Source organism: Danio rerio, chromosome 5, assembly GCF_049306965.1.
Source record: "Danio rerio strain Tuebingen ecotype United States chromosome 5, GRCz12tu, whole genome shotgun sequence".
Taxonomy (NCBI): Eukaryota; Metazoa; Chordata; class Actinopteri; order Cypriniformes; family Danionidae; genus Danio; species Danio rerio.
This window is the reverse complement of record NC_133180.1, coordinates 64,544,418-64,566,042: the sequence shown is the minus strand read 5'-3', so window position 1 is coordinate 64,566,042 and position 21,625 is coordinate 64,544,418. Positions and strand designations below refer to the sequence as shown.

General features: G+C 33.9%; 2 protein-coding genes across 15 annotated transcripts in view; one reads left to right on the top strand and one right to left on the bottom strand.

Annotated features, from left to right (window-relative positions):
- arhgef12b (Rho guanine nucleotide exchange factor (GEF) 12b) overlaps positions 1–7,395 on the top strand; it is a 135,121-nt gene extending 127,726 nt beyond the window's left edge. For all 8 annotated transcript variants that reach the window (XM_073951518.1, XM_073951517.1, XM_073951514.1 and 5 more), the window contains 3 exons: positions 1,423–1,649; positions 3,301–3,376; positions 6,065–7,395. In XM_073951518.1, the coding sequence (XP_073807619.1) occupies positions 1,423–1,649; positions 3,301–3,376; positions 6,065–6,075 (314 nt within the window). In that variant the 3' untranslated portion in view covers positions 6,076–7,395. The remainder of the gene's footprint in view (positions 1–1,422; positions 1,650–3,300; positions 3,377–6,064) is intronic.
- cenatac (centrosomal AT-AC splicing factor) lies at positions 6,965–20,617 on the bottom strand. Of its 7 annotated transcripts, none has more exons than XR_012406083.1 (11): positions 20,413–20,598; positions 14,838–15,001; positions 14,663–14,761; positions 14,506–14,572; positions 13,457–13,545; positions 13,236–13,297; positions 11,429–11,581; positions 11,307–11,337; positions 10,000–10,095; positions 9,100–9,232; positions 6,965–7,644 (listed from the first exon to the last, which is right to left on the bottom strand). XR_012406083.1 is itself a non-coding variant. In XM_009301864.5 (11 exons), exons 1-11 carry the CDS (start codon positions 20,527–20,529, stop codon positions 7,539–7,541), a joined length of 1,047 nt encoding a protein of 348 aa, XP_009300139.2. In that variant the 5' UTR covers positions 20,530–20,598; the 3' UTR covers positions 6,965–7,538.
- Between the last annotated feature and the right edge of the window lie 1,008 nt (positions 20,618–21,625).

The following is a 21,625-nucleotide window of genomic DNA, read 5'->3' as shown; positions in this document are numbered from 1 at the left end:
TTTTTTTGCGGATTTTGGATATGCACATAAAACAACAGTTGATAGAAAAATGCCAAGATGTGCATGTAAAACATCTGAAATGTTGTTTTGGTAATTCTAAAATGCCTTAATCATTTCAGTATTGGTGTTATTATATTATTAATGACTTCCAGAATAGTCAAGAGTGTCTGAGCTTCAAACGCCAACACGTGTACATTGCACAACAGTCATTTATTAAATAAAGAAAAGACTGTTGCAGCTTCTACTACCACAGCAAATTGTGGTTTTACATTTAATATTTGGGGACAGTTTATCAGCAAGTGACCATTTTATTCTCTTTGACTTCTTGGAAGGAAACTAATTTATTTGCACGTCTTTTATGCAATATTCCAGTTTTGCGCATTAATTTAATTAGCATCTTTGGATGATAACAGCTACAGACACAATAGCGACAGCATTTTCCTGAAACTTTCAGATGCATTTTCTGTAAAAAAAAATAAAAATCACATGGTTGTTGTGCAACCAAACAGGCAAAATGAATAAAAAGTTCAGTTTTTGGCTGAAAAATTGTCTAAACGGCCCGTAGGCTGGATAGTGATTTTAGACATGGTATAACCCTTAGAGGACAATTTCCTTACTGTGGGCAAGTGAAAATGTCTGTATTCCCAACGCTACCTCACGGCAAGTTTTTGATTTTTGGGCTAATTCGCATACATTTTTGCAATCTTATTTGTTCAATTGGCTCATCCACTTATGATGATTGCGTTTAGGGGTGGGGTTTGGTGCCACACCTTCTATTAAAAATCTTACTGATCGAAAGAACTAAACTGACAAAAGGTAAAATAGTTACGTTTCCTCATAAAATTAGGCTGATATTCCCAAAGACTATAGAATACAAAAGATGTATCACTTGTATAATTTTAAATGGGGAAAAGTGTAACGATCAATGTGGCGAATGAAGCCCCACCTGATAGTACAGGAGCCAATTGTTGATTTCTATAGACTGATTTTGAGGGGCTTGGACCAGACGTAATGTTTAGAAATGAAACTGAAGAGACGGTCGTTGTTTAATCTTATTGGTGATTCCTAATATGAACTTTAATCATAAGCTTAGCAAGCAATTTTGGAGAATAAAATGTTTCCTCATTCAAACAGAATGCCCAATCATACTGCCCGAAAGGCGCTTCAGAGATGGCCGCCATGTGAAATGTCTTGCCTTAAAACAGATTTTAGTATTACTTGCCATTGGACAAGCCATAACTCTAACTTTAGTCACAGTATGCATGTTTTAGCCAATCACAAAGCAGCTTCTAGTGTCCCTCCCCATTATATGCGTACTGCCATAAAAGCCACATTAGCATTCGCCTTTATTCTTTTTAGGCTAATTTCACCAAAGACTTGAGTTTGTAGCATGTTTGTGAGGTGTCGCTGTTGTTGTGTCAGTGTCTGCAGGCAGTTATATGGTGCTGGAGGTGTTTGCGGGCTCAGGAGAGAGCAGCACAGATGACGATGCGCAGGGCTGCAGTGTGGAGCCTGTGGCTGGTGGAGATTCAGGCATCGACTTGAAGAAGCTCCTGTCTTCATCTTCTCAAAGCACTGGAGGACCCAACATCAACAGACAGATCATGACACACTTACGTCTACTACAGGGCAACCTGCAGCAGCTGAAGGTGACGCTTCACCACCAACACAACTCACAAAATATTTTTATGCAGTGACCAAGAAGTATTCAGGCACTTACAATGTATCAGGGTTCATACACATTTGTTCTTCTGAAATTCCATGACTTTTAAAAGTAAAAGTACATTTCCATGACCTAATGATTCATGTAATGTCTTCACACACGTGGTAAATAATAAGAAAAACAATTCAGCTTCAAATTTATTAAAGCATTTTATAAAAAAATTTCTAAAACTTGTTTTTTTCAACTTCAGAAGAAATAAGGCAAAATTAAAAAGTTTTTCCATAAAACAAGTCAAATTATCTGCCAGTGTTATAAATTAATCTTATTTTATGTAGATTTTACTAGAAACAAGACAAAAATTCTAAATTCTAAGTAAGAAAAACTTTTTTCCCTTTTGCATAAATCACATACAGTTGAATTATTAGCCCCCCCTTTAAAAAATTTTTTTATTTATATATTTCCCAAATTATGTGTAACAGAGCAAGGACATTTTCACAGTATGTCTGATAATATATACTTTTTTTGTCTAGAGAAAGTCTTATTTGTTTCATTTCGGCTAGACTAAAAGTAGTTTTTAATTTTTTTTTTTTAAATTTAAGGTCAAAATTGTAACCCCTTTAAGCAGATTTTTTATTATTATTATTATTATTTTGATAGTCTACAGAACAAACCATTGTTATACAATAACTTGCCTAATTATCCAGACCTGCCTAGTTAACCTAATTAAGCTTTTAAATGTCACTTTAAGCTGTATAGAAGTGTCTTGTAAAATATTATGTGCTGTCATCATGGCAAAGATCAAATAAATTAGTTATTAGAAATGAGTTTGTTAAAACAATTGTGTTTAGAAATGTGTTGAAAAAATCTCTCTGTTAAACAGTAATTGGAAAAAAATAAACAGGGTGCTTAACAAATCTGACTTTAACTGTAAATGCAATAATTAAATACAATTCTTTAGCTCTTGGTCAACTATAATCCAGACTCAAAATGCTGAAACGATATATTGTGCAGCCCTAATATATATATACAGCTTGAGAGCCACGTATTTTTGGACAAAGCATGATAGATAGGTTCCGTACCACTGTGCTAGATCTTTTACGTTTCAGTTAACAGATGGTAAAAAAAAAAAAATAAGATGTACTTGCTGAAAGGATCGTGTGAAGTTTTCCCGGTGCTGTTCTAGGTACTCTAGTAGTAAGTTCGAAGCATTTATTATAAAAAAGAAGCAGAAAAACAAAAAAATCCAAAGCACTTTGTCTTATCCAAAAGAGCGAGCTAAAAAGCCTTGATTCATATTCTTATAAATAGGCAATGTAGGAATATTACAAGCTTAACACATCTTTATTAAATCTGCTTGTATTAATATTAATATTGTATTTCTATTAATATTATGTTAATAGAGGATTCCTGAAGAGGTTGAGACAGAACATATGAATAGAGAATAACATTTAACAAAACATAATAGTATTAAGTAAAAAATAGTTTACTGTAGTTTATTTACCATGGCTCTATTTGAATTTATATTTCTTAGAAGACAAGTCATTTTAGAAAGAACTTCAAATGGCAGACACTAATGTTCTATTAATGTATATGTGCTGGTATTAGCTATTAATCACATGTTCTTGTTTTTTCTCCAGGAGACCGAAATCAAGTATAACCAGCTACGCCAAAGGCTATCAGAGGAAACAGCTACTGACACAGAGGAAAACAAAGGTAGAGCAGCTTTTGTTCTGCCATGAAACACCAAAGTACAACAGAGATTTAACAGGCCAGCAAACAATTGTTTAATAGACGTCTAATAGACATCTAAATGTAGACAGCTTGGCTAAAACAAGGCTAAACTTGGGCTGTCAGTGAAAATCTAATAGACCAAAACTAGACTAGTCGTCAAATAGACAGATTAAACAGACTTTATATGTGTAGTCTTTCATTTATTTGATGACTAGTCTAGTTTTGACTATTCTAAGACGTCTATTAGATTTTTATTGACAGCCCAAATTTAGCCTTGTTTTACCCAAGCTGTCTACGCTTAGACGTCTATTAAAAACAAAAAATACTTGCTGGGAGCAATCATCGCTAACTGTGTTCTTGCCTCCGTAGGTGCATAAAAGCCTGTACCAATACACACCACATTGACTAGCAGTGAAAGAAAATATCTCTTTATCTGTGTCAATATATCCATATTATTGTTTTGATTGGTATAAACAGTCCATATTAATATATTTCTTTTTAATAGTATCAAGTTTAACTCATTATTATTTGTTTGTTGTGTTTTTATCTCTTTTTTCTCATTATCACAGATTATTTTATGAACATTATTATTAGTAGTAGTACCTGGCCACTGTGAATTCTTCCTTAATATTCCTGCAGGCTACATTTATTATACAACATAACAGACATGCTTGTGTAAACACTGTTATTTTTATCAATTAACAAAACATGCCATGCAATGGAACTCGTGTTTAATTTGCGTAGTATTATTTGCGTAGAGCAGCAGAGTCGAGAAATGATTGCAGACGTGCAACACGTTAAGGGCATTTAAACAGAATAGACTTATAATAATATTGTTATTACACTTCATGATTATAATACATTTACATGTAGTCCCTCACTCTATATATTTAGCATAGTTTCTGACTTGTGCAAAATAGGTTTGTTACATGTATCATTTAGATTATGAAGAATGTAGGTCCTACTTTTGCTTTAATGAATACTGTTTAATAAAATACTGTGCGTTTACTGCTTCTAATCTAGGATTGCCTCTTATGCCGAATAAGCAGAAAAAATAAGTTAACTCATGAAAACAGATTTTGTCATGTCGATATAAAAAGAAAACAACTTTTATTATGTTAGGGTTAGAAAATTTAAGATGCGATCACAGTGGGCTTTCCTCCCATAGACTTCCATTCATACACACGCGAATGTAGTGTAATGAGTGTAATGTTCGTGACTGGTTTTACCACCTTGACTTCTATTACAATGACATTTTTTGATTGCAAAGCTATGACAGCAAATAATCATCCATTCTTGATTGTTGCTGGTTTTCCTATTGGGAAGAGGTTAAATTGGCAATTTTTACAGTTGATCATTAGTTGATATGTCTAAGAAAAACTAAATAAGCAGCTCAGCTGTCACAACATGGTAAACTTAGTAAGTGTATTTATGCACACACACTATAATCTGCCCTTTTACTCCACAGAACTCCATTTAAAATTTCAGAAACTTTTTTGCACAACCGCTGAAGAGTCAATGCTGCCAACTGATGATCAACAGTAAAAAAAAATACTCAATTTACCTCTTACCAACAGGGAAAACCACCTACAATCAAGAATGCATGATTATATGCTGTTGTGGCTTTGGAATTCAATAGGCCACAAAAATAACAAAAGGTTACACAAGGTTTAACATACAAAAAAAAAAAAGAAAATAAAGCTTTACAATCACTTGAGGGTGTTTTAAATTGAGTAAATGCAGGGTTTCTGCAGATATCATAATGTCAAATTTAAGACTTTTTAAGACCATTAGGTATTAAATTTAAGACCTATATCACAACGTCATTTCCCAGAGATTTTGCTGTGTAAAAATGTGCTGGATAAGTTGGTGGTTCATTCTGCTGTGGTGACCCCAGATAAATAAAGGGACTATGGCGAAAAGAAAATGAATGAATGAATCACAACATCAAAAAAAAAAAAAAAGCGCATACACATAAAGAGAAAATGCAAAAATCAAATTAGTGATTAGAAAAATTAATTCAAATTGAACAGTACTGGAGACAGGTTAGAACATCTTAAGGCTTATTTATACTTTCGCCTGAAGCTGCATCAGCTCTTTAAAATGACAGGGGCGGTAAAAAGAAAGCCACCGTAAAGTCAGACGGATAAACAGAAGTGAAAATTTCCAGAACTACATCATATTAATATCCTTCAATATTTTTTAACTGATTATTTTTTACAATTTTTTATAATGACTAAAAAGATTTTTATAACATTCAAGATTTTTTTAATAAAACTTTGATGCATCACTTGCTTTTGTTCATACCTCAGACAGTTTTACCTATTAATATTAAATATTAATGGCAACAGAACATGGGTTGCTCTACAATTATATTTTTTATTATGGCAAGAATAAAAGCAAAAAAAGTACTCTTACTAAAAAATACTGATGTTTTTTTTATTTTGCTCACTCAACTATTCTCACATTACTGGCTGGTTAGTTTCTGCCCTCTAATTATAAGCTAAAAAGGCAATGGACATCGGAAAAATAAAACCTGTGCAAAAATATTTAAGACCTAGAACAGCGAATTTAAGACTTTTTAAAACCCAGATATGTCATTATCATTGTAAAGGCTTGGCTTGCCAGAGCCTTGAATTTTCTAACTTTCTGTTCTTTTCTTTATTTCAGATAAAAGTTAGTGAAGCGAAGCTGTCCTTCTGTTTATTGAGATTGGAGGACACACAGAGACACTCAGCTTCTCCTCCAACTGCAGACAGACAGACTGAGACTGAAAGACCTGGAGATCTAGAGTTTGTTCGCTCCAAACATCTGTCCATCTGCACACCAGCATAGAGATGAGCGCATATCATGCTGCTCACAGAAACAAGTTTCATCGCCTCTCACTTCACATTCAGAGGATAAAGAAGAAAAAAATAGTGCTGTCCTGATGAAGCAGGCTGAATGGAGAAGAAAAGCACAGCATTTGAGGGCAAACTTGAGCATTGATCTGTAAAACTCCCCAGTTGAATGATTGTTTTTCCTGAAGTTTGATTGGGTGGCATTAATCATTATTAGCCAATGAAAGTCCAGCATGAGTGGTTGGTAAGGTAGTGCCACAGATCTCACAAGCAGTTAGTTCACATAAACTGAATGCCAGACTAGTGTTAGGCATGCGGTGTATGTGACGGTGCCTGATTTGACAGGTGCGGCGAGTGGTGTTGAAAGTCCTGTAATGCTAGAAAAGGTGATTAAATGCATGTGGAGAATACTAACGGCGAATGAAACTAGCGCGAGGATGATTGTGGTGGTGTCTCTCCTCATTCCTCCTCTCTTAATAAACCACATGCTATTTAATGAAGCTACTGAAAGCGTTTTCTCGGGCTTGTGGCCATGGGAAAAAGCAGACCTTTTGTAATGTCGTCGGGTTGGGGCTGATGTGACACTTTCAGCTCTGCCCGTCTTTCAGATTTACTTGGTTTTTAAGAATGAAGTTAAATAGAAAGAAGCTTCAGTGCAGGAACTTGATGAAGACCCTTAACGGTCAATTTTAAATGTAATGTTTTGTACAATTATGACCAACACTGCATCTCTTACAGAGACTCAATTTATTATTTTGTTTTCTTCTTTTGCATCTAAAGCGTTCAGTCATGTATTATTTTAACAGAAACTACTAAAAAAAAGAAAGGAGAAATAAAAGACTGCAAGGTATCCTTTAATATTAATGTAATCTGTATTTTTATTCTGTCTAGACGTTTGAGGTATTTTATTATATTATTGAACATTAATATGGTCTTGGCTTTCTGTTGAGAACATGAAATAGCTCTAATAGACAAGATTCTATTCAATTTGACTGAACTGATGGATTGTTCAAAATGGAAAGAAGATATTGCACATTGTGTCTACATTTTATCACATTTACCTTTTGCGGAGAGTGGGAAGGATGTTTTGGATTTTTGACCAAAAAGGAAATTACACAAACATCTGTAGCAAAAATGTATTCAATAAACTGGAAACACAAACAGTGCGTTTCATTTTTTTTCTTCTCACAAGAACACTAACCTACCTTAAATAGTCCTGGTTTTTAATTGAGGCGAGTTGAAAAGTCTCAATATGAGAAAGACAGTGCATGCTGTTTAAGTCCCCCCTACTGGCGATGTAGACTTCATTTCTCTCCGTTAGTGAGGTCTTTTGGCTTCTTTGTGAATTTCCCATCATCTCTCCTCTTCCTCTTTCCTTTAGTGTTTGCCTCTTCTTCTCTGAACTGATGCCTGAGGAGAAAAAAAAAGGGTCTACATGGGCATCAAATTGATGGTGTTAACTGAATCAGTTGACATACATTAGCCTGCGCATATTGATAAATGCATTAAACTGCTAGCTGGATATTTTCATGTGGCTGCTTAATAAACAACAAGCCTTAAATTTAATAAAATGTCATTCAAGACTATTAAATGTTAAATTGTAATGAATTTATAATGTGCATACAAAGAAAGCACGTGTGCAGAATGTTTCCAAATTAAAACCAGTATTTCCATTTTCAAACAAATAACATGGTTTAAAAAAACATTTCAACTAAACTTTATCTATCAAATTATTTATCGTCCACATATAGAAAGAAATGCTTAACTTGCACACATAGTCTTTATGTATGTTACATTTATTCAGATTTATATTTACAAACAATGAATAGGAATGTTTAGAAAACAAACACATATTTGAATAGGATTATAACGTTTAGTACATGTAAAAGATTTTGCTATCGGATTTAATCCATTTCACAAACTGGTGCATGTAAACACAGCCAATGAAAACTACATCAGGGTATCCAGTCCTGCTCCTGGGATCTGTTCTTCATACTTGGATCTTTTAATCTTGATAGCTGATCTTTGGCTAAATTAGTTCTTCAAACAAGTTTGTGAATCAGATTAAAATGTCTGGATGAACTGATCTGAGATTGCTGCGTGTGTTGTAAAGGACTGATCTATCAATCTTCGGCAGAGCAGTGTAATGACATCATTGATTAATATTCAATTATCCATGTTAGCAAAATTACATAAAATTGGTAGTAAATTAATTTTATGTAATACACAATAACTTTACACCTTTGTTGTGAGCTGCAGGCTTTACACTTTCACATGTCAAGTAACTCATAGTAATTTATTTAGTTTTACATTTAGAGCAGATTTTTTATTATAGTAGCCTAGCTATTCAAGTTTCTTAATATATGGTTGCCCCCGTGACAAACGAGATATTGAATGAGAGTATGAACTGCTGGAAGAGTGTTGTTTTAATGGATTTTAAATTTAGTGATTTGTGTGTGTGTGTGGTCCTTCACTGACTTGGTAGGTGCAGAGAAACAGCTGTGTGTGTATAAACTATTCTGTCCAAATGCGGCGAAAAATCCTACACGACGCTAGTAGTTTGATTGCGGCGTTTACATGTTTGTAAAGCACTTCAGTAATGCGACTAAACAGAAATCGAATTAAGACATGTAGAGTATGATGATTTTAGTTCCATTAAGGCCTTAATCAAATATCACTGTTTACATGGTAGACTCTTAATCAGAGTATTGTCTTTATCGTATTAAAATCAGATTATTGGTGTCCCTATAAACCTCCTCAATGTTTACCACCAAAATGTTTCAATTAAACTCTGTTGAAAAGAGGCCTTCAGGATCAGGTCTACACACCCCCAGAACTAATAGATAAAGCTGCTCTAGAGCTCACCGAGACTGCCAGCGCCTGCCGCTGTTCCACACTCGTCCAAAAGATGGCAGCCAGTTGGCATCAGTATGCGAGCTATGGTCGAAGTTTGCACCCACACGATTAGGCGGAAGCTTTTTTAGTTTCTCCTGCTCCTCTGTGAATCCAGAGCATTTGTAACACTCAGTTATATACAGAACACTTGCAAGAAAACAAAATACATGAACAAAAATTGCACTAAAGAGCTAGCTGTCACCCTCATGTCATTCCTATCCCGAGACCTTCATTCATCTTTGGAATTTAAAGTTTATATATTTTAGATGCAATCCAAGAGCTCTCTGATCCTCCATATACAGCATGCTTAAAACTGTATGGATTAAGTAGCTAGTAGTGTATACTCCACATTATTCAATGATCAGAAAGACACTATTGAAATAACTGTTTTCTTCTACATGTGAAAAGGGTTTATTATGGGCAATTTGATACCTGTGTGTAGTGCTTCTGATTTTAACTGTTACCCATAGTAAATATATAATATTAAATAGTGACCCATAGTAAACGCAAACCCTTAGCTGTCATAGAGGGTAAGACAAAAGTTAAAGCAGCTGTTGTTTTTTTGCTTCGTATGATTACAGTTGAACCACTGGAAGCTATGGAAGATTTAATCCAAATAATCTTCATTTGTGTCCTGAAGATGAAGGTCTCAGGGAATGGAAACAGCATGATCCTAATTAATTTGGGTGAAGAAACCTTTTTATTTGATTTGTTTACTTGTTAGCCAGCTAACAATGAAAAACCCTTGTTTATGTGTTAGATTCTTAAGGGTGTTGTCTTACAGCAATTGTGTTAATACCAGAATATTGTCATGCACTTTAACATACTGATTGATAGAGAATGGTTTGATGGTGAGGCTGAAACACATACTGTGTTTGATAAACTCCTGCACTGAGGGCTTCATCTCCTGCTGTCCTTCTGAAGCTTCATCACCAGGGTCATCCAGCAGCCACGGCGGTACTGCTCCTACAGTTCAACACAACCACCTCTCCAAGTTAATTTAGCTTATTTCTACAGTGTTTTAACTAAAGCCATGTTTCTATCCATTTATGATTACAGACATTTTGGAATGCTGCATAAAAAAAGCTTTATGAAAACGGCAAGATGCGCGTAAATTTTGAAAATGTGCATAAAGAAACATGGGCACAATAGAGTAGGATACACTTTATCTGTGTTTATTCCTGTCATTTTTCTCATTTTTTAATACAATATCCTAGGCTGCAACATGTGATGCGTCAGCCATTTGCTATTAAAGGAAGGTGCAGCAGAGACTATTATGTATGGGACTTTGTCAGTAACTGTTACAGTTCACATGGACCAGTTTCTTCTTCCTCCGGATCAAAATTGTTGCCTTGTTTTCTGTAGCTTGCACATTATGTATATAATTGTGTGTTGTAACTTCCAATCACTTATATATTTTAGATCATTTGGCTCTCACTCTGTGCTACTTCATAGCCGTTTCTCTCTGTCTCACACTAAACCCAGTCAACCAATCACAATAGACTGGGTCATCGCAGATTAGCCTCACACAAAGGAGAGGTTTGGGTACAAATAAAAATCGCAGAAGAATTCATATGGGAGTCGTTGGGATAATTAAATAAAAATAAATGCATATTATAAGACAAAAAAAGTGTTTTTGACCATGCATGCATATCAGCCTGTTTTGGAGACCCCCAAAACCAAAATATGATCTTTGCATAATAGGGGCTCTTTAAGTAAATCCGTCATCTTAGTGGTTCCGCATTATTACCTCCAAGAACAATCTTGAGCAAAAGAGCTCCTAAAGAACAATCTTACGCCTCCAAAAGCCACTGCACATTCACTATTTTGCTCCTTAGTTATCTGAGGTGCAACTAATTAATTATAGTAAAAAAGGCCCACAGTGACTTCTCCTAATGCCGTAAATGGTGACAGTTTATCAATAAGTGACAATTTTATTCTCTTAGTCTGGTGCTTAGCAAATATTTTATGCACTATTCACGTTATAAATATATAAATATAATTTGGATAGAAACAGTTAATGTCAATAATGTCAAATCTACTTTACATAAATGAACAGAAAAAGAACAAAAGCCATAACAATATTTCAGATTATGGACCATACTCTGCATGAGGCAGGAAGCGGAGTACATGCACTTTACCTCCTTAAAGATTAAAAGCAGAATTTTTTCATTTACCTGTATGAACATTTCCACTGCTGGAAGAGTCCTGCAAACAGACACCAAACAAAGATGATGCTTATCTTTGTTTATGTATCTACTCAATAGCTGTTGCCTGTATAAAGTGTTAAACTGATCACCTGGTAGCCAACGAAAGTTAAGCCGAGTCCTGGTTTCCTCCACTGACTGTGCAGATCCTCATGGCTCGGTCCGGCCTGTGCCTCTGGTTCATAAGAGCCTCTGTGGGAACTTCTTACCAAACATCAAAACTCATACATTAGACATTACAAGCCCTATGAAAAAAAAATTACAACACCAGCATTTAATCACAAAGTATTTCTGCTCATCAGTACTGGAAAAGTAAACATTAGTGCCAGCCAGAAGTTGACATATGCATATCTATAAATGTATCACTCCGAAAACAATAACTATGAAGAAAACAGAAATTGAAACAAAAATAGAGACATTTAGACATTTGGTTGGTACCCTTTTGTTAACAACAAGTAGGGGGATGCACAAATCATTAAATAAAAATGATAGACTGATCCATTCTGCAAAGTCTAACAAATATCAAATACAGAAATCTACTGAACATGCCAGAGATTCTAAATCATTCAAGTCTTATATGGAAAATGTATTATGTCTTTCATTGATTCTAAGTTTTTTATATATATATATATATATATATATATATATATATATATATATATATATATATATATATATATATATATATATATATATATTTATCACACAAGTCTCTCTGCCAACTAGGTCTGAAATGACAATGAAAAATACAGTAAAGCAATGGTTCTCAAACTTTTTTTATCAAGTACCACCTGAGATGACTCTCCAAGTACCACCATAATGACCAGTATTAAATTACGTAGTGTAGCAGGCCCAGTAAAGCAGCAACAGCTCTGCACAGTTTAAAAACGTGGCAGATTAACTACTATTATTAAGAATATATATTATTATCAGTCACTTTAAACATTATAAATAGTTTGAACATTAACATTGTACTGTGCTTATATGTAAAAAGACAAACAAACAAAATCAAACGTTAATTTTTAAATTAAAAATTGCTTTTATAAATTCATTAAAAATGGCAGGCTACTATACCATATACTATACCTATTAATGGTATAGCGTGGACTGAGATCTGTTCAAAAACGTTAGGTGAAACGCCAGTGTGGATGTGGATCATTCTTGTTCTAAAATACGGTTTTAAAACTAAAACATATTTGTATAAACGGGGCCTAAAATAGCAGTTATTCTGTGATTGACAGCCTGGGTTAGAGATACGCAATAGATTTTAACCTAAACACACTGAAATAAATCGTCACCTTAGAATTATAAGGTTCTATCTGACATTTTTGTCAAAATTGAGTTTATTGACATTCTTATAAAATGACAACTTATTTACATTATGGGATGGGTTTTTTTAAGTTTACATTTTAAGACTTTTTATTTAAAAAACTCATCATCTCAAAATCATTTAGAATGCAGATAGAACCCTGTAATTCCAAGGTGACGAAGTGTCTGCAGCAACTACCAGTTCACACACAATTTAATATTTTGAAATATTATTACAATTTCACTAGTCTTCAGAGTCACACAATCCTTCATAAATCATTCTTACATTCTGATCCAATGCTTAAAGTATTTTTTTCCACAAACTTACCATTTATCAATTTCACAAACTGTTAAAATTTCATCTGAAGAATTTGGTAATATAAAAAAATGCCATTGCTGTTACTTTTGATGATTTTAAATGATTACTGTTGTATAAGAAGCATTCATTTGTTTAATTGTATATACATATTCTTTAAACTTCCTAAACTGTCTGCAGACTTGCTATAAATGTTGGAGAATGTTTAAAATTATAGGAGTATTGGTGCATCCCTAAACTCAGGATAGCATTGATAATTCTAACATAGATTTTACCTGGATGTGTGTGCATTGCTGTAGTGCTCCAGTTCAGCAGGTTGCTCCAGTTCTGGATCAGGCTAAGTTTGATTCAGGAAAAGTCAACAGTAATGGTCCATTTGTCTTTTTAAGAATTACTCTATCAAACATGCACTCTTTTTTTAAAAATAGCAGAGCCTAAAAATAAACATTTCTCCATCAAAATAAACCAAAAGAGAAGATTAGTGAGATGTGGATACGCTTGGAGCATCGCAGGAAAACAAACCTCTGATAGTGATTGGAGGAGCTCCAGCCTGTGCTGCTCCTGAGAGCGAATCACCACAGCCTGCTAAAGATCAAGAAGAGTACAAACTTTTACTTATACATTAACCTTTACTGTTCACAATGTGCACAACAACAGCTCTCTTTGTTTCAGCAGCACATTATTCTGGGTTAATATGCTTCAAATTACATCAATGCTTTTCTTAAGCAATGGCAAAAATGCTCAAATGGACCATGCAACTTTTACTGCAGAAAATTCAAACATATTTTCATTCTTGTTGAGTAAATTTTACTAAAGAAAATGCTTTTACAGTGAGTATTGGTTAAATGAATAATGAGCTGATTTATTACAGTACGGAAGGGTTTTTTTTTCGACTGTGGACAGAAAAAACATAGTTTTTTTTTTTTTTTTAATGATCAATCATTGGTAAATGTAAATACAAATTAAGACTTTAAATTTAATTTAAAATATGAAATTAAAGGAACAGTTCACACAATGATCAGAATAATTTGAACACAAAGGATATTATGAACAACTTTGGTAAATGACAGCCATTGGGCTAAATCATATACCCAGCGCAATAAGGCGCAAGACGCGTTTCTTTGACTTGTTGCTATTTTTAGACCATAATTTTCCCGTTTTCCCCCACGTTGTTTTAAATTGCAAATCCATTTGCACCACTTTGTGGACTAATGGGATAAGAGGCGTGTTAAGGCGCATTGCTGGCACCTTAAAATAGCAAAAGTCGATTCAAACACGCCCTTAATGCTTTTGCGCCCTGCGCTTTGTGCCTAGGTCGTTAAATAGAGCTTATTGACTCTTTTTATTTACTACTGTGAAAGTTAATGGCTACCGGTTTCAGATAAAGACAAATACGAAAGATTGGAAGGTGAGTAACTCAAGTACTCACTTTAGAGTGAGAAAACTGAATGAATTTTCAATTTAGGGTGAAATATCTTGTTAACAATAATGTAAAGCTAAACATTGATTAGAAGAGCAGTGTGGAAACGTTTGAAAAATCTTTACCTGTTTAATAAAAACATCCTCTTTTTCCTCAAACTGTTTAAGAGCTTTGGAAACCTCAGACTTGAATCTATAAAAAAAGAATGCCCCATTAATTTAGATTTTACAACATAATTTACAATATCAATTTATGAAAGCATTGTTTTCAAACACAAACTACCTCTCAGTGTCCTCTTGTGTTATGATAAACTTGTCTCGTAGTTTGGGATCTGCTTTATTGTCCCACCAGAACTTGTGTGTGTTTTTGCGGTGCTCTGGGCTGGAATGAGAAGCGCTTGGTGAAATCTCTGCAGAGTCTGTATGTGTTTTTTCAGTATTTTCAGGCATGATCTTACGTGCTCATGTGTTCTAGCAGTCCTCCATAAAGCACAGTGATGTTACTGTCAGTCACGTGTTTCTGAACCTCCAGCGTGCAGCAGTAACACCAGAACTTCACGTCATGATGAGGACCGTACTTCTCCACCTGAGGACTTTTAATAGTCCGCCTTGCTTCTTTGACCTGGAACAACATCAGATAGTGTTGAATACATTTTGGGGGTAAAAAAAAAAACATGAGAGATCACATTAAAATTACTGTCGGCTCTCTAGATTTAAATGAATAGGTATGTCATATGTGTTTTGAGTAAAGTGTTAACTTGTGTTAGATTTAATATATATATATGACAACATGTATTCAAAATGTCAAATAAGAATAGTATCATTTAGATCATTTTAATTATAGACATAATTTTGTATTAAACAAAAATGAAATTATTCAGTAATAGGTTTCAGTAACCAATATTAGGTATGTGTTTTAGACAAAACTCTAGAAAAGTATTTGTAACTGACATTTAATAGAAATGTTATCATGCCTTTATAGAATTCATATCTAATAAATTTAAAGAAGTGATAATGAAGAACAGTTGCTGTTATTTAGAGCCGTTTATTAATAAAATAACAAGAGTTACTTTGTTTTCTGAGGTGCTATTCATTATTACATGATACAACTAATGTCACTTTATTACAAAAAAAAAAAAAGAGTTTTTTTTATAATTAATAAAGTCTGAAACTATGGAATTTTATATTGACCTATCGTCATATTAGACAGTGGCTCCAAATAGATTCATTAGTTAATTTGTCCAATTTATAGTTAATGTGTCTTTAGCAAAGGGAAAAGGTCCGTGTACGTTTTGTTCATTTGTTTTCCATTTTCAAACGGAATAAAGGAAATGGAGAAAACGGCCTTACGAGAAAACGAAAAAACGAGATTTTGGCTGGATTTTCGTTTTTTGGTTTAGGGTAGGACAACGGATAAACGACTTTAAATTTCATTTTACACATGTAGGCGGTGCTGAAACGCCCACTTTCCTCTAATTGGTCAACCAAATCTGCACTCGTGACGTCGTCCTCAAAATAACAGCCTTACACGCAGGCTTTTAATTATTATTATTTAATTATATATATAAACAAAGTTTACATATTCTATCATTTGAACCACACACAGCTAGCTGGCTTACATTCATTGCGTATGTATAAATTAAATAAAAACGTAAATTAGCAGTATTCTTAGACATTTGTCATTAAAATAAGGTCATAGTTCACTGCCAAGCTTCTTGCTGCTGTGCACCAGATGCTGAGCAAAGATGGCCGTTTCCGAGCAGCACCTGCTTACATGATTGTTTCAGAGCTATTGTAGGCCTAAATAATAGCCTACTCTGTATAAAATAATAATTTATTATTATTATTATTTACTTAGTTATTGGTTGTAAGAACACATTGGACCCTGCATGGGGCTAAAATAAATGGTACCATTTGTTTCTATTGGATTTTCTCCTATTTTAATTTAATATATGCCTTTAGCCTATTGTAAATATTTATTTGATAATTAATACTTTTTTATTGCAACGTCAAAGTAGGCCTGCTTATTATTATTATTTTTTGTTATTATTTTGTTGTTGTTGTTGCTGTTGTTGGTGTTATTATTATTGTAGCAGGCACATAGCCACAGGTGTGGCAGAGTGTGCTGGTGCCACCCAAAGTGGCATCTTACACCTGAAAATAGATGCCTTTGCGCTCAAGCGCGCGCAAAAAAACTTGCACAGGCAAAAGTAATGATGAATGTGTTGAAGGAAAAAAAACATTCAAATTATTTGTTAATAAAATAGTGCAACATTATTCTCAGTCAGTGTAGGCTGAAAAAATTAAGATCGCCAGCATTTCAAGGGTGGTTTTATTTTCAGTTCATTGCTGTGACGCGCTATATTTAACTAAGGCTGCATGAGACTGCGCATCTTGCTTATTTTCTCTATTTTACATACAGAACATATCATACAGTCCAGGTTCTACCGTTCTAGTGAGTGTGGGGCATTGCTTTACAGTGGTAAAGTGGATTATTTCTTGGCAAATTCATAATGATTCACTTTGTTTAGTAATAAATTTCATAGTTATAAAATAACTAAATTTTTTCAAGAATATGTTAACACTTTCAACTATTTAGGATTATTTATTGCATCAAAAGTAATTTCAAAGTAACATTAAATATACGTATAAACTGCTTAATTTGTGTGTAAACACCTAAGATGCAAAAGGCTTATTTAGACCAGAATAGGCCCACTAAATGCAACGTGCAAAGTATGTAAACTTATGACTTGAAATGTCTTAAATGACTAAATGTAAGTTAAGTTTTTAAATAACTTAAGTTTAACTTAAATTATTTAACTTAAACTTTAAACTTCAAATTAACAGAGTATGGCAAATAAAGTGTTTATTAAATGGAGATCAGGTGTCTATCTTAATTATAATTATTAAATTATTAGATATTATGACACTATAATTCAGTGGTGTATTGGAGAGTATGCAGGCAACCTTTTAATTAATTAATTTTAAATAAGTGGTTTATCCTAAATAAAATACAATGGGATCGGTGGATGTGCAATGAATAGTTTGAAAACCCCTGGTTCAGACTAACAGAAAAGTTAGCTGTCTGTGCGCTTCGCTAATAACTTGCCATTTGCTCTTTTTGGTGCTGCCAGATGCATTTATATTGCATAAAAAAATAATAAAAAAGGTAATTCGGTAAAGCGCGCGATGTGCGCAGAAATAAGCGCACTATATGCATATGTCGAATTGAGTTCTCTTTTTCTTTAATCAAGACTTTTCCATTCGAGGAATTACAGTTATTAATAGCTTAGTCCTTATAAACGATCAGTTTATAAAATACACAATTTACGGATCAAGCCTAATGAAGAATAAGAAGAATATGCAACGCATTATGATCCTTGAATGATCAGAGCGCATTTATATAAACTATATATTTTATATAATCCATAAATATTAAAAAATATTATACATTTAAAGTAATGGAACATTATATGTTATAAAATCTAAACTATTATTTAGGCTACAGGCTAAATAAAGGCGCCTTTTCGGGGCCGTCAGCGCGTGCGTCAAAGAAAAGACATGACACAATCTCAATAAAAACTTGTTGTTTATTTACAATATCTAAAGGGATATAAAACATCTAACATGCATCTCCATTGTCAACGAGTTTCTGTGTTCTGCATCCTTCACAGACCGAGGTCTTATTCCGAGGTAATCTGTAAATATTCTCATTTGGTTCTGGCACATTCTTGATTAAAGATGAAACTGACCGGCGCAACGGATGATTTGTCATTTAGAGTGAATACAGTTATAATACAGGTTATGGAACTATGAATATTTCACTTTAATTTCACATTATTATTTTATTAAACAAACAAACCAGTTTGTGTTTTGGCGCTGCATGCAGCGTATTGTGGATCTTATTTTGAAGCATTGCACTTCAAATGTTATTCCTTCTTTTTATTTTTATTGTATTTTTAATATTTTTAATTATACAAAACAAAATTGGTTCTAAACAGATACATTTTCCTATAGGCTATGATGAAGTGTATATTTTTGTTCACACAGGTCCTATACAAAACTGTGTGGATGGATGATTTGTTTCTCTGTGAAAATCACTCATTTAATAAGCAAAACAGGCCAAAATGTTGTTTAGCTTGCGTCAAACTGGATGGACAATTTACAATATATTGAATACAAAGGCTGGTTATTTTATGCAATGAGGGACAATAGGCCTATTACAAATTAAAGAAAATTATTTGCATATTAAAACGAAAATATATAATACAACAACAGATCCTACCTCGTAAGAAATGACTTCAGATAATGAAAATAAGCATCAAGTTTTTTTGAGATTGTGTCCTCTAATTCAGTAGTGTAGTGCATTCGCGTGAGTTTCCTCCGGGTGCTCCGGTTTCCCCCATAGTCCAAAGACATGTGGTACAGGTGAATTGGGTAGGCTAAATTGTCCGTAGTGTATAAGTGTGGGTGTGTATGTGTGGATGTTTACCAGAGATGGGTTGTGGCTGGAAGGGCATCCGCTGCGTAAAAACAAAAGTTGGCGGTTTATTCCGCTGTGGCGACCCCAGATTAATAAAGGGACTAAGCCTACAAGAAAATGAATAAATAATGTGCAATACTATTTTAAAATACGTATCAATAACCTTATATGTGAAATAGCAGGGCCCGCTGTAGAACTTTCTCAAGAAGAGCAAATGTCAAATTATTAGCACAACGCACATGCAGCAAGCTCATCTATTGTGTTGGTTTGTCGGAACTACTAGACACTATTTTTTATCAACTATAATGTGTTTAATTAGTTAATTTGAAATTAATTTAATTATTCCAGCAATAATTGTTGAGTGAAAGAACAGGCTTATTGCACTTAAACTTTTTTAGGTTCGGCTCTCAAATTAGTAAGGTTATGAGTAAATGTGATTTAAAATATTTTGCAAAGCCTGCCATGTAGCCTACAATAACAATAACAGCAAATTACAAAAAATAATTAAACAGGTCTTTGGCGTTGCAATAAAATAGCATTATTTATAAAATAAATAATTACAATATATAATTAAAATAGGAAGAAATAAAATAAAAACAAATGGTACCCTTTGTTTTTATAGCAGGGCCCAATGTGTTCTTATTCTGGTTCTGCTAACAACTATTAAAAAGAAAAAAAAAACGAAACAATAAAAACACTAGTAAGTGATAATAATAATAATAATAATAATAATAATAATAATAATAATAATAATTGTTATTATTATTATTATAGTAATAATAATAATAATTATTATTATAAAGCCCTTGCTCTGAAACAATCATACAAACCAGGTGCTGCTCGGAAATGGCTTTCTTTGCTCAGCATCAGGTGCACAGCAGCAAGAAGCTTGGCAGTGAACTATGACCTTATTTTAATGACAAATGTCTAAGAATACTGCTAATTTACGTTTTTATTTAATTTATACATACGCAATGAATGTAAGCCTGCTAACTGTGCGTGGTTCAAATGATAGAATATGTAAACTTTGTTTATATATATAATTAAATAATAATAATTAAAAGCCTGCGTGTAAGGCTTTTATTTTAAGGACGACGTCACGAGCGCAGATTTGGTTAACCAATTAGAGGAAAGTGGGCGTTTCAGCACCGCCTACATGTGTAAAATGAAATTTAAAGTCGTTTATCCGTTTTCCTACCCTAAACCAAAAAACGAAAATCCAGCCAAAATCTCGTTTTTTCGTTTTCTCGTAAGCAAAAGAAAAACGGCCGTTTTCTCCATTTCCTTTATTCCGTTTGAAAATGGAAAACAAATGAACAAAACGTACACGGACCAGAAAAAGAAGCATTAAGCGTCGTCACCAGCGCCAAACCATTTCTTGTGAAATAAATCACTTACCCGACCTCGCATAGACACAATCATCAAAAATAACTGTTATGTTGCTTAATGCCCGTCAGAATTGGGAAAATAAACGCTACCGTTAAGTTGAAATTGTTTAGAGCCACTGTGGCTGCATCTTTAGCTAATAGCTGGCAGATTAGCACACTCACCTTCTCTGTGAATTTGACAAGAATTATTTTAAGTTTGCTCTGGTGGCTTTTCCCATAAATGTGTCCTTTTCCGGAAAAGTCCGTTTTTCCGCAGATTGAGCAATAAAATGGACCCATTTGTCTGCAAAGAGTTCGTTTCTTCAGCGAAAGCCCACGCTAACATTCGCGTTGTGTTTTCCAAACAGCGACGTAATGTGCCGTTCAGTCTGTAATAGCGCCATCTGGTGGTTGGGATGAAAAAATGCATTTTCCCCTTCAAGGGAGAAGGGTAATCCTGCACAACTGGAGTGGCTGCACTCTCAGGACCGCATTTTTAGGACCGCATCTTTAGGACCCTATTTTTTTGTGACAGCGCCAACTGTCGGATTGGATCAAGGATGCGCTAATGGACGACACGGATGACAAGGAAAGTGTAAGTACCGATTTTCTATTAAGTTTTATTTTAAACTGTTAAAGTATGTGTTTATTTTGTAATGCTGCTGTTTTATACTGTAAAGTTATGCAGAAATGCCTGCATTTACCCCAAGGGTCTGGGGACTGGGACAAAAATGTTACGTGACGAGTTTTTTTTTTCCAGAAGAATAAAATATGATAATAATAATTATGGATAATTTTACACAGCCAGAGTAAGAGCTGCTATAACTGTTAATAATTTTCTAGAGTTCGTTTTCTAGTTTGATTAAATGCTACGACGATCGTAGTTCGTGACAATGGTTTATTGAAACATTGTTGATTTAGGCTTGTTGACTTAACGGCGGTCTAATACGCTTAGTGACACATGCATTAAACTAAGATGGTAAAAGCACGTTGATGTGAGAGTTTCAGATTTATCTATATTTTGCTATATTCGTGTAAAAACCATTACTCAACGTTGTATTACATTAGCACATTAAAAATTGTGCTGACTGCCTGTTAGCCCCACAATGTGTTATTAGCCTGATGTTTTGTCATCGTTTTACAGTGATGAATGAGATGTTTGACGGTTTTAAAAGTTAGGCTTATTCTGCAGGCCTTAACCATATAAAGTCTCATATCTTTAATGTATATCAGGTATGTTTTACCTGGCGAATAAGAAGTGATGGCCAATGTGATTGGATTGCCTAGGCCCATTGTAGGAAGAAAAGAAAACAAACTACAGGAATATTTTCATTGAGGTTATCTCAAACTGTTGAGTAACACTTTATAACATCTGCATACTATAAATAATTTATTA

Excerpts from the sequence above, each read along its gene's own strand:
- cenatac (XM_009301864.5), bottom strand. The coding sequence starts at position 20,529 with ATGGGTCCATTTTATTGCTCAATCTGCGGAAAAACGGACTTTTCCGGA. Across the intron at positions 13,546-14,505 it reads AGGATGTTTTTATTAAACAG|CAGGCTGTGGTGATTCGCTC; the intron begins GTAAAGATTTTT and ends CTTGATCTTTAG. Across the intron at positions 11,338-11,428 it reads TAACTTTCGTTGGCTACCAG|GACTCTTCCAGCAGTGGAAA; the intron begins GTGATCAGTTTA and ends GTCTGTTTGCAG.